Source organism: Stegostoma tigrinum, chromosome 29, assembly GCF_030684315.1.
Source record: "Stegostoma tigrinum isolate sSteTig4 chromosome 29, sSteTig4.hap1, whole genome shotgun sequence".
Classification (NCBI taxonomy): Eukaryota; Metazoa; Chordata; class Chondrichthyes; order Orectolobiformes; family Stegostomatidae; genus Stegostoma; species Stegostoma tigrinum.
The window spans coordinates 43,268,610-43,281,490 of NC_081382.1; the positions used below are offsets into that span (position 1 = coordinate 43,268,610).

At 47.0% G+C, this 12,881-nt stretch overlaps 1 protein-coding gene and 1 non-coding gene across 5 annotated transcripts in view; both read left to right on the plus strand.

Moving 5' to 3' along the window:
- Window positions 1-6: 6 nt before the first annotated feature.
- The window catches only part of LOC125465305 (snRNA-activating protein complex subunit 4), a 51,597-nt gene continuing 38,722 nt past the window's right edge, over window positions 7-12,881 (plus strand). For 2 of the 4 annotated variants that reach the window (XM_059638147.1, XM_059638149.1), the window contains exons 1-3: window positions 6,628-6,846; window positions 11,404-11,447; window positions 12,160-12,339. In XM_059638147.1, coding sequence (XP_059494130.1) covers window positions 6,636-6,846; window positions 11,404-11,447; window positions 12,160-12,339 — 435 coding nt within the window. In that variant the 5' untranslated portion in view covers window positions 6,628-6,635. Of the gene's footprint in view, window positions 215-6,627; window positions 6,847-11,403; window positions 11,448-12,159; window positions 12,340-12,881 lie in introns of those variants that run through there. The other 2 variants (XM_048558604.2, XM_059638148.1) reach the window with 2 other exon arrangements.
- LOC125459089 (Z30 small nucleolar RNA) lies at window positions 7,799-7,891 on the plus strand. The gene has a single exon (XR_007248959.1). It is a non-coding gene; the product is annotated as a Z30 small nucleolar RNA (small nucleolar RNA).

Below are 12,881 nucleotides of genomic sequence, written 5' to 3' on the forward strand. Positions count from 1 at the left end.
ACAACAGCCATAGCTGACCCACAGGCAGGGGCTTGATGCAGCCTTTGAAACATTTCCAGTCAGACCACCGTACTCTGGCTCTGATCCAAACTGCTCTCTTTCACTCGATGGAATCCCAGATGTTGTCCAAGCCTTTAGTGTATCACATGTCCTCGTGTCATGTGTTTGAAGAGGAAAGGATGATGGACATATTTTAAATGCACTACTAATATCAGTGAGTAAATCAAATTAACGAGAGTGAATCCTGCCTGATGTTGTTCTTCTCTGTAAAAATGTGGTTGTTTGCAGAAGTATTTTTGATGTGAATTGTCGATGACATAACAGTATTAGAATAAACACAGAGTAAAGCTCCCTCTACACTGTCCCCCATGAAACGCTGCCAGGGACAGGGGCAGCACAGGGTTATGTACAGAGTAAAGCTCTCTCTACACTGTCCCCCATGAAACAGTGCCAGGGACAGGGACAGTACGGAGTTAGATACAGAGTAAAGCTCCCTCTACACTGGTTCTCCATTTAACTAATAGAGTGTTCAAATCACAAGAAAGAGGCAACAGATGCAGCCATTCAGCCCATCAGCATGTAGTAGCACCCGGTACAATTGTGGCTGATTCTCAGCTTCACTTTCTCCTTCTGCTGATGGAGACCCTTCAGCAATGTCTCTCCTCTCCACTTAACTCCCTGAGACACTGAAAATCTCTTTTACCCAGCCTTCAATACGTCCAACAATGAAGCATTTCCACTGCGGCAGACAATTCCAAAGATTCACAAACCCCTTTCCAGCAAAATGCTTCTGTTTGCCTTAAACCTCAATGATTGTCCCCTGTAATGAGACTGATTACCCAGCCAGGAGAAAACTTCCTGTTTGATTCAAGCCCCTTCAGTATCTTGCATGTTCTCTTGAGATCACCTCTTGTCCTACCAAACACCGGTCAAGATCAGCCCAATGTTTTCAGCCTCATGGTGGGACAAGCCCCTCATCCCAGGGATCAATCTTGTAAGAATATCATGCATTAAATATGGAGACCATAACAGTATTCTAGAGCTCTGAGTGCAAATGCTGATGAATTCCATGAGGTTCTCTGGCTGCTGCTCACCAGGCGTGACCTTTGATCTTAGTTTGATCAGCTGACCCCAACCGGAGCAGTTCCAAAGACTTGTCCTCAGCTACAGACCGGAGGTGGTACAGTGGAGCTGGGAGTCTCCAGCTGGTGGTCCTTCCTGGTCCTGCTGACGATCCAGTTGCCTACCTTGGGAAGAGGAGAGGGTGTGGGGTATCAGACACCTACAAGGAGGATACTTAGCCCCTTGGGACAATTACATCAGTCAATTAGACCCAAGCTAACCTGCATCTTAACTCCATTTTACCTCTGTTCCACCAAATCTGTACCTACCGAAAATGAAGCAGGCTGAGTTTTGAAAGGTCCGATTGATCTGCAATAAGAGGAGAGAGTTCCAGATTTCCACTTCCCTTTGCATGAGGATGTGTTTCCTGATATCACCTCAAAGGATCACCTCAGATTGTAACATGCTGTGCCTCCTTTGAGATTATTCCCATCAGAGGAAATAGTTTTTCTCCATTGGCGCTGTTAAATCCTTGAATCATCTGGAAAACCTCAAATATAACACCTCTTTGTTGTCCCTTTTGAAGGGGATACATTCTGAGACTGTGCATCATTCCACCCTTCAAATGTCAGCATTTTTCTGATGAACGAAGATTATTAATAAATGCTTAAAATCATTGCCTTACAAAATTGCAACATTATGAAAAGAATAATATGGGTTTACAATGAACTATACTTCATTCAACTAGTTTAATATAAATTATATTTTTAAAATGTATTGAGATATTAAGTTAAAAATTTGTCTAATGTACTCAAATAATGCAATTAACTTGAACTTCATTTAAATAAAAGAGCTGTCGGGATTTGGATTTCATGTTTCTCAGTCTGTCCCAATGCTGCCTGTACTCAAGCTCGATATTTCAGTGGATTCCATTCCACTAGCATTTCCTCACGGAAACTCAGTTTCCTTTTGTCAACCATCCCTTCTCGCCAAGTTCAGTGAACGTTCCCAGTTGAGTCAGAAGCTCACAGATGGAGTGTAATTTAGACAAACACAAGTCGCATTTTGGCAGGTCACACCAGCGCAGGACATGTAGTCAGTGGTAGGGCCCTGGGGAGTCTTCGAGAACAGAGAGCTCGGGGGGGCAGGTTCATAGCTCTGTGAAAGTGGAGTCACGGGTAGACAGGATGGTGAAAGAGGTGCTTTGGCACGCTTGTTGTCATTGAGTGCAGGAGTTGGGACGTCTAGTTTCTGTTTTACAAGACGTTGTTGTGGCCACATTTGGTTTTGATTGTTTTACTATAAAAACGATATTATTAATGTAGAAAGAGTGCATAAAAACATTTACCAGGATACTACCTGCACTCGGAAGGTTTGAGTTACACAAAGAGGTTGGATAGGCTGGAACTATTTTCCCTGGAGCGTACGAGACTGAGGGGTGACCCTATAGAGTTCTATAATATCACCAGAGGTATCTATATGATCAATAGCGTACAGCGCTCTGTGGTAGGGGACTGTAAAGGTCAAAGGGGAGAGATACAAAAGGGCCCAGAGGGGAAATTATTTTCACACAGAGAATGATGTGTCTGGAACGGGCTGCCAGAGGCGTCGGTGGAGGTAAATACATTTTCATCATGTAAGAGATATTTGGATAGGTCCTTGGGTAGGATAGGTATGGAGGGCTATGGATCAAATGCAGGCAAATTGGACTAGATTAATTGTGAAAACTGGGCGGGATGGGTACATTAGGCTGAAGGGTCAGTTTCCATGCTGTAAACTTTTATAACTCTTAAATTTTATTTCCAACACTCAGCTTCACGGCACAGTCATAGTACAAAGTGACAGACACACAGTCGGAGGGTCAGTGCTGAGGGCGCGGGCACTGTCGGAGGGTCAGTGCTGAGGGCGCGGGCACTGTCGGAGGGTCAGTGCTGAGGGCGCGGGCACTGTCGGAGGGTCAGTGCTGAGGGCGCAGGCACTGTCGGAGGGTCAGTGCTGAGGGAGCGGGCACTGTCAGGGGGGTCAGTGCTGAGGGCGCGGGCACTGTCGGAGGGTCAGTGCTGAGGGAGTGGGCACTGTCAGAGGGTCAGTGTGAGGGAGTGGGCACTGTCAGGGGGGTCAGTGCTGAGGGCGCGGGCACTGTCGGAGGGTCAGTGCTGAGGGCGCGGGCGCTGTCGGAGGGTCAGTGCTGAGGGCGCGGGCACTGTCGGAGGGTCAGTGCTGAGGGCGCAGGCACTGTCGGAGGGTCAGTGCTGAGGGAGCGGGCACTGTCAGGGGGGTCAGTGCTGAGGGCGCGGGCACTGTCGGAGGGTCAGTGCTGAGGGAGTGGGCACTGTCAGAGGGTCAGTGCTGAGGGAGCGGGCACTGTCAGGGGGGTCAGTGCTGAGGGAGTGCCGCACTGTCAGAATTCAAGCCTTATTGGTGTGGTGACAGTCCCTATAGTTACTGATGCAGCGATATCTCGAAATTCAGATCATCTCCAAACCCAAACCCATCTCAACCTCAAATGAAACAAAGAACCACAGGTGCTGAAGATCTGAAGCAAAAACAGAAAATGCTGGAGAAACTCAACAGATCTAGCAGTATCCATGGAGAAAAAACAGTGTTAATGTTTCAAGTCCAATGACCCTTCTTCAGAATATTCTAAAGAGTCAAAGTCTTATCTTAAACTAAAAACCAGAAGAACTGCCGACGCTGTAAATCAGGAATAAAAACAAAGTTGCTGGAAAAGCTCAGCAGGTTTGGCAGCATATGTGAAGGAGTAAACAGAGTTAATGTTCAAGTCCGGCAACCCTTACTCAGAACTAATGGCTGGGAAAACTTCAGTTTATATGCAGTAAAAAGGGGAGGGGTGGGATAGGGCGTAAACAATAGGATAGAGCCTAAAGAGAGAGAAGCGCAGTTGAACAGACAAAGAGTTGATAATGATCAGGCTGGGAGGGTGAATGGTTGTTAATGGGGAATATTAGTGACTCATAATAGGTAGGGTGTAATGGCAGGCAATGTGGTAACAAAGTAGCAGGACAGAGACCCTGAATTACCCATTACCTGCCACTTTAAAGCATCACCCAGCTCCTTGACCAACATGTCTATCTCTGGCTTGCTGCACTGTTCCAGCGAAGCTCAGTGCAAACTGGAAGAACAACACCTCATTTTCCACTTTGGGACCCTGCGGACCTCTGGACTCAATGAGGAGTTCAATAATTTTAGGGCCTAAACTCTCCCATGTCCCAGCAGGGTCTAGGCCCGAAACATCAGCTTTCCTGCTCCTCTGGTGCTGCTTGGCCTGATGTGTTCATCCAGCTGTACCACATAGGCCTGCCATTACACCCTACCTGTTATTAGTCACTAATCGTCCCCATTAACAACCACTCACCCTCCCAGCCTGATCATTATCAACTCTTTGTCTGTCCAACTGCTCTTCTCTCTTAGATAGACCTTAGGTTTAGAGTAAAAGGTGGCACAACATTGTTGGCCGAAGCACCTGTACTGTTCTGGGTTCTATCCTATCTTTTACACCCCATTCCCCTCTCTTTCATTTTGCACATAAACTGATGTTTTCCCAGCCACTATCGGTTCTAAAGGTCACCGGACCCGAAACGTTAACTCTGATTTTCCTTCACAGATGCTGCCAAACCTGCTGAGCTTTTCCAGCAACTTTGTTTTTGTTCCTGATTTTTCAGCATCCGCGGTTCTTTCATGTTTTTACTAAAAGCAGAGAACAGGGCCCAGTACAGATCAACAAAACTGTCTATATGTGGGATCACAGGAGATGGATGAGATACAAATCAAATGTTTTGCATTGGAATTTACCACAGAGAAAGACATGGAAGCTAGAAAAATTGAGGAAATAAATGTTGACATCTTGAAGAGACCCCATTGCTGAAGAGGAGTTGCTAGAGGTTTTAAAATGCACAAAAAGGCAGATGAATGCCTGGAGATAGTAGGAACTGCCGATGCTGGAGAATCTGAGATTTCAAGGTGTGGAGCTGGATGAATACAGCAGGCCAAGCAGCATCAGAGGAGCAGGAAGGCTGACGTTTCGGGTCTGGACCCCTCTGCTGTGTTCGTCCAGCTCTACACCTTGTTATTCTCAGATGAATCCCCGGAACCTGATCAGGTGTGTCCCGCAACGTGGCAGGAATCTGGAGGTGTGTGTGGGCGGCCTCTTGCAGAGATATTTGTCTGATTGATAGCCACGAGTGAGGCTAGTTAATGATTTACCATTGTTCAAGAACAGCTGCAAGCAAGGAACAGCCAGGGAACTGCAGAGCCTGATGTATTGGTGGGTAAGTTAGCGGTTCTGAGAGATAGGATTTACAGGCGTTAGAGAAGACAAGCCTGGATTAGGGGCAGCCGACACAGCTTCCTGCGGGAAATCATGTCTCACATATTTGATCAAACTTTTCTTGCAGTGACCAAGAAGTTAGATGAAGGCGCGGCAGCATTGTCTGCGATAAATACAACATTCGAACGACAGGGACGTGAATAGGAAAGCGATAGTTCAGGGAACCTGATCGGCTTGGACAAACTGCACTGAAGAGATCTCTTTGCATGCTGGATGACTCCATAGTTACAGAGTAAAGCTCCCTCTACACTGGTCCCCATGAAACACACACAGGGACAGCACAGGGTGAGATACAGAGTAAAGCTCCCTCTACACTGGTCCCCATGAAACACACACAGGGACAGCACAGGGTGAGATACAGAGTAAAGCTCCCTCTACACAGGGTTAGATACAGAGTAAAGCTCCCTCTGCACAGGGTTAGATACACAGTAAAGCTCCCTCTACACAGGTCACCATGAAACACAGGCAGGGACAGCACAGGGTTAGATACAGGGTAAAGCTCCCTCTACACTGGCCCCCATCAAACACACACAGGGACAGCACAGGGTGAGATACAGAGTAAAGCTCTCTCTGCACAGGGTTAGATACAGAGTAAAGCTCCCTCTACACTGGTCGCCATGAAACACAGGCAGGGACAGCACAGGGTGAGATACAGAGTAAAGCTCCCTCTACACTGGTCGCCATGAAACACAGGCAGGGACAGCACAGGGTGAGATACAGAGTAAAGCTCCCTCTACACAGGGTTAGATACAGAGTAAAGCTCCCTCTACACAGGGTTAGATACAGAGTAAAGCTCCCTCTACACTGGTCGCCATGAAACACAGGCAGGGACAGCACAGGGTGAGATACAGAGTAAAGCTCCCTCTACACAGGGTTAGATACAGAGTAAAGCTCCCTCTGCACAGGGTTAGATACACAGTAAAGCTCCCTCTACACTGGTCGCCATGAAACACAGGCAGGGACAGCACGGGGTTTCTGTACAGTGTAAAGCTCCCTCACACTGTCCCCCATTAAACACTGCTAGGGGCAGTATGGGGTTAGATAGAGGGTAAAGTTCCCTTTACACTGGTTTCACTCCCAGGGCGAGCACGGGGTTTGTATACAGCGTAAAGCTTACTCTACACTCCAGGGACAGGAAGAGCTGATAGTGCCCCGGTAGTTGTTCCGCGAGAAGTGGGGGGCTTAACCCGGAACTGGAAGCGGCCGTTACCCGGGTGACCACAAGATGGCGGACGGACCTGCTGCGTTGAGCGGCAGTGGCCCGGGCCCAGGCCTCGGTCTTGGGCCCCTCACCGCAGGGTCGTCGCGGCTCGATGCTGCCGGCCCCAGCGACCCGCTGCAGGCGGAGAGAGAGCGGATCCGCCGGGAGATCCTGGAGCTGGAGCAGCGCCTGGGGGTGGCAGCGGGGAGCGAGCTGTGCGGCGGCACCGGGAGCGGTCAGTGCGGCCTGGCGGGGGATCCGGGGCGCTGCTGCTCTTCCTGCTGCTGTGGGGCGGGGTGTAGCGGGACGGCCCCGGTGGGGGATGTGGGTGTAGGGGGAATGTGTGGTTGTTTTTGTGGTGGGCGATGTGGTGAGTTGGGGAAGAGGGGCACTGCCGCTGGGTGGTGTAGGGCCCGGTGGAGGAGGTTTGGCAGAGGAGGAGGAGGAGGGGGGGTGGTGTAGGGCCCGGTGGAGGAGGTTTGGCAGAGGAGGAGGGGGGGTGGTGTAGGGCCCGGTGGAGGAGGTTTGGCAGAGGAGGAGGAGGAGGAGGGGGGGTGGTGTAGGGCCCGGTGGAGGAGGTTTGGCAGAGGAGGAGGAGGAGGAGGGGGGGTGGTGTAGGGCCCGGTGGAGGAGGTTTGGCAGAGGAGGAGGAGGAGGAGGGGGGGTGGTGTAGGGCCCGGTGGAGGAGGTTTGGCAGAGGAGGAGGAGGAGGGGGGGTGGTGTAGGGCCCGGTGGAGGAGGTTTGGCAGAGGAGGAGGAGGAGGGGGGGTGGTGTAGGGCCCGGTGGAGGAGGTTTGGCAGAGGAGGAGGAGGAGGGGGGGTGGTGTAGGGCCCGGTGGAGGAGGTTTGGCAGTGGGGGACGCTTGCTGTGAGGGTTGGGTGGTTGAGGCTGTTTGTGGGGCAGTGGTGTTGACCGGAAGGTATTAGTGCCCTTTTGGGTCAGTTAGAGACCGGGAGCGTGTCTGAGTTGGGAGAGTAGAGGGTGGGGAGCCCAGTAATGGTTGAGGGGGTTGGTTGTGTGTTTGTGCTGAGCCATTTGTGGAATTAGTATAGGACCAGCTTTACCTTGTTCCTAAATCCATACTGCATCAGTCCTCAGTGTTTGGAGCAGTTACTGTTATATTGGACCAAAGAGGAGATCCAATTTTGACATTTTGAATTGTAATGTAATTTGATTGAAGATTAAAGGCTGTGATGAGTTGGAATACACTGACCTGGTATTGACAAACGTTTGGTTGTCTCTGACCAGGAGATGAACTTTTAATCTTCTCTCTGAGCCAAAATACCTGGGATAACTGCAGTAAGATATACAGTGAGACAGGTTTATGCCATGTTTTACTGATTTGTGGTCACATTAAACGTGTTATATTGAGATTGTACAAGTGTTGGTGAGGCCTTTTCTGGATTACTATGTAGAATTCTGGTCCTCTTATAGGAAGGATATTATTAAGCTGGAGAGGGTTCAGAAGAGATTTACCAGGATGTTGCTGGGAATGGAAGGCCTGAGCTATAAGGAGAGGCTGGATAGGCTGGGAGCATAGGAGGTTAAGGGGCGACCTTTATAGAAGTTTATAAAATCATCATATAGGTAAGGTGAATGGCAGGTACCTTTTCCATAGGGTGGGGAATTTCAAGACTAGGGGGCATTATTGTAAAATGAAATGAGAAAGATTTTAATAAAAAGACTTAGGAACTTTTTTTTTTAACGCGGAGGGTGGTTCATCTGTGGAATGAGCTTCCAGAGGAAACCATGGATGTGGGTACCGTTAGAATGTTTAAAAGACATTTAGCCAGTTAAAGGGATTAAAAAAATTTGGATGGATATGGGCCAAGTGCAGGCAAGTGGGACTAGTTTAGTTTAGGATTATGGTCGGCACGGACAGGTTGGACTGAACGGTCTGTTTCCATGCTGTATGACTGTCAGAATCTATATGGTACGGAAGGAGACTGTTTAGCCTATTATATTCATATTAGCTCTGCTATCCATTGCCAATCTCTTGCCTTTTCTCTATATCCCTTCGCACCATTACTATTCAAAAACAATGCAGTACCCTCTTGAATGTCTCAGTTGAACGTTCCTCCACCTTTCTGGGCAGTGTAATCCATACCTCACCTATTCAGTGTGAAAATATTTTTTCCTCCCTTTGCCATTGCTTTGTTTATCCATCACCTTAAATCTATGCCATCTTGTTTCTTTTACAAGCAGAAGGAGCTTCACCGTGATGGCGTTAATCAGCTCCCTCATGATTTTGTAAATCTCAATCCAATCTCCTGTCATCTGCTTTCGCTCAATAGAGAAGAGTCATGAACACAGCCCTATCCGTCACGCAAACCATCCTTCCATCCGTTAGCTCCACCATACTTCCCGCTGCTTCAGGAAAGCAATCAGCATAACCAAAAATGCCTGCCATTCAGCTATAGCCTGTTCCATTGGGCAGAATATATATAGTGAATATATGTAAGAACAGCAGGGAAGAAGCTGTTATCAGACTTTTGAATGTTCTGCTCAAATGTTAATGTTGACCTCTCTCTGTGCCTCTGTTCTGCCACCTTGGTGCACTTTGTACAATCTGCCTGTAGAGCTCGCAGAACAACACTTTTCACTGTCTCTTGCACAGACAGACAATAAATCAAACTAAAAGTTTCCTCAATCAATCCTCATAACTATGTTTTACAAGAATGATAACTGGACTTGAGGAATGATTATACAAATTAGATGTTTTCTTGGGAATTTAAAGGTTATGGGGTGATATGATTAAAACATTAACAGGAAAAGACAGGGTCGATGAAAAAAAACTATTTGCGCTGCTTGGAGATTCTAGAGCTAGGGTACATAGTCTATAGAGGAGGACAGGGGGAGACATTAGGAAGCACTTCTACAAACTAAAAGGTGGTAGTTCCACATTGGATGATGGATCAGTTGTAAATTTAAAATTTGAGGATAGCTTAAATATTTATTAAGAAAATATAAGGGATATGGAGGAAAAGCGGGTATATGAAGTTACACCACTGATCAGCCACAATCTCATTGAATGGCAAAACAGGCTTGAGGGGCTGAATGGCCTACACTGTTCCTGCGTTCTCAAAACTGGAATTTCTTTTAAAAGTTGTTTCTGCAGACTGTCCAATGTATTCATAATATGGTGCCCATAATTGTGCACAATACTGCAGCTGAAATCTAACATGGTTTTTTTACAAATTCAAAATCACCGCCTATATCTTGTGCCTTGTACTGAATGAGAAAGCTGAGAACACTGCACTTTATTTATTGCTTTCTCCAACGGTCCCTGCCGCTTTCAATGACACATGCACCCACCACCTACTGCTCCTGCACCTTCCTTTAGAATGATGTTCCCTGTCTTATATTACCTTCCAAAGTTTTCTGATCAAAGTGCATCACACTTATGAAACAGACCCTTTAGCTCAACTCGTCCAAGCTAACCTGGTTTCCTAAACGGAACTAGTTCCATTTACCTGCATTAGGCCCACATCTGCCTGTACCTTTCTTTTTCATGTACCTGTCCAAATATCTCAGATGATGTAATTATATTTGCCTCTGCCACTTCCTCTGACTGCTCGTTCCATATATGCTCCGCCCTCCGAGTGGACAACGTTGCCCCTCAGATCCCTTTTAAATCTTTTTCTTCTCATCATAAACCTATGGTTTTGGACTCTCCTACCCTAGCGAAAAGACCTTGGCTATTCATCTTATCTATGCCCCTCATGATTTCCTAAGCCTCTGTAAGGCTGCCTCTCAACCTCTGATACCCCGGGGGAAAAAGTCACTATCCAGCCTCTCCCTCTAACTCGAACCTTCCAGTCTGAGTAACATCTTTGTAAATATTTTGTGCAACCTTTCTAGTTTAATAATATCCTCTCTATAGCAGGGTGACGCAGTACACCACATGTGGCCTTACTGATGCCCTGTGCAGAGTAGCATGACATCCCAAATCCTGTGCTCAGTGTTCTGAGCAATAAAGGCATGTGTGCCAAATGACTTCTTCACCACCCTGCCTACCTGTGACACCACTTTTAAGGAATTATGTGCCTGTACCCCAGGGCCTTGTCATTAACTGTACAGGTCCTGCCCTCGTTTGTCTTGCCAAAATGCAACACTTCACGTTTATCTAAATTATGGTCCATCTGCCATTGCTCAGCCCACTGACCCAGTTGATCAAGATTCTGTTGTGTCCTTAGATAATCTTCTCTGTTATCCACTGAACCATCAATTTTAGTGTCATCCACAAACCTATGAACCCATGCTTCCTATATTCTCATCACATTATTTATATAAATGACAGACAACCATGGACCCAGCACGAATCCTTGCTGCACACTGATGGCCACAGGCCTGCAGTCTGACCAACAGCCCTCTACCAAATTTTTTGTCCTACCTTCAAGCCAATTTTGGATCCAGTTGGCTGGTGTTTTGTGTATCCCATGTCATCTAACCTTGCTAACCAGTCTACCATGCGAAAACTTGTTGAAGGCCTTGTTAATGCTAGCATCCCTTGGTCTGCCCACTCTCCAACTTGAAAATATCTTTTCGAAGTTCTACATTGTCCTTCTAAGTTTGCAAGTCATCCAAGTTTAATGTCATCTGCAAACTTGGAAGTTGTCGCTTGCACATTAAGTATATTGATAGTGTGATGGTGAATTTTCTTGAATACCAGAGTTCATTGTGTTTAGGATCATGCAGTTACCTCGTAATATATTTAGTTTCATTCTGCCTTCCTTTCCATTCTGGCTTGCAGCTGTTACTGAATAACAATCTCCCTTTGCTTTTTGCTAGAGAGTGATGGTGAGCAAGATGATGAAGGCGAATGTATTTCTTTGGTAAGAATTCTTTTTATTGCTGAGCTTCTCAACCATACCTCTTTACAGTGTCCTGCTGCAGCTTTTACAGGGTCTGGCTGGCTCAGAGCAACTGCCAGGCTTCTGTACTCTGGGGCCATCTATTAAATTCTAGTTGCAAACCTTATAGATGTGGGCGTTTGTAAGGCAGTGTTTCAAGAGAACTCCTTTAGATGAGATTGTGTCATGGATACAGCGCAAAACCTACATTTTGTTCCCTACGTTTGTTGTATTTCGTGGGTGGCACGGTAGTTAGCCCTGCTGCCTCAGGGCACTAGGGTCCCGGGTTTGATTCCAGCCTCGGGCGACTGTCTGTGTGGGGTTTGCACATTCTCCTTGTGTCTACATGAGTTTCCTGGGGATGCTCTGGTTTCCTCCCACAGTCTAAAGATACACAGGTTAGGTGGAATGGCCGTGTTAAATTGCCCGTAGTGTCCAGGGATGCAGTGAATTTCAAAAACATCATTGACTGGAAAAAGTGTTTGAGAGAACTTACAATCATGAAATCTTCATAAATACAAACGCCTTTTTGTCCCTGTCTTCCCTGTTAAGTACTGATCCCTGTCATAAAGTTACCAGTATTTCTGTACAGTATCTGTATCAGTAATTCGATCGGTGCTTTCCTATCCTTTGTTACAAGAACATTTAGATCAGCGAGAGAAGATGTAGGGAGTAACATCTGGTTTGTGTTCAGGAGCAGGCTTTTGCCAGAGACATGGTGCCTCAGCTCCCAGATAGTGGTGTGGATGATGAGGGGGATGAGCTTCCCGAGGACCCTGAGACCTGCCTGCAGATGAACCTGGTTTACCAGGAAGTGATTGTGGAGAAGCTGCAGGATCTTGAGTTGCTGGTCTCCCATAATAAGGAGCAACAGGTCAGTGTCCACATTTTATATTTTGTTTTCGGGATCTGGGTGATTAGAGAAGATAAGGAAAGGAGACTTTGGATAGTGGGACTTGCGTGTTTCTCCAGCCACTTTTATATGATGGAGCTGCCAGTGGTTTCCTAACTCTGCAAGCAAACCATCAGCAGGACATGCCTGCCTTCAAGCTGCCTGCACCTACACCTACTACTACTACTGGAGAAACTGAAATGGGGGCAGTTGATGTTCACAGTCCTTCATCGCTTTGCCTGATTTACCCACATTCTGGCTGAATGGATCCTGGAGCTGAGTCTTTTTCAGTTTTTCATCACTGTTCAGCCTCCACCGTTTAATGAGAGTGAGATCTTCAGTTTCATCTGTTTGTTTTAGGGAGTGATTCTGATTTCTGTTCCCCTTTGTGAGCGGAAATGCTTCGTGACATCCCCCTAATCTGCCTTCCTTTCGTCCCCTGTTTTCTGTTTATATTTTTTTTTGCAACTCCAATGAAGAACTAGTTTCTTCCGATCTAATTTATTAATGCTCTGATTAGTTCA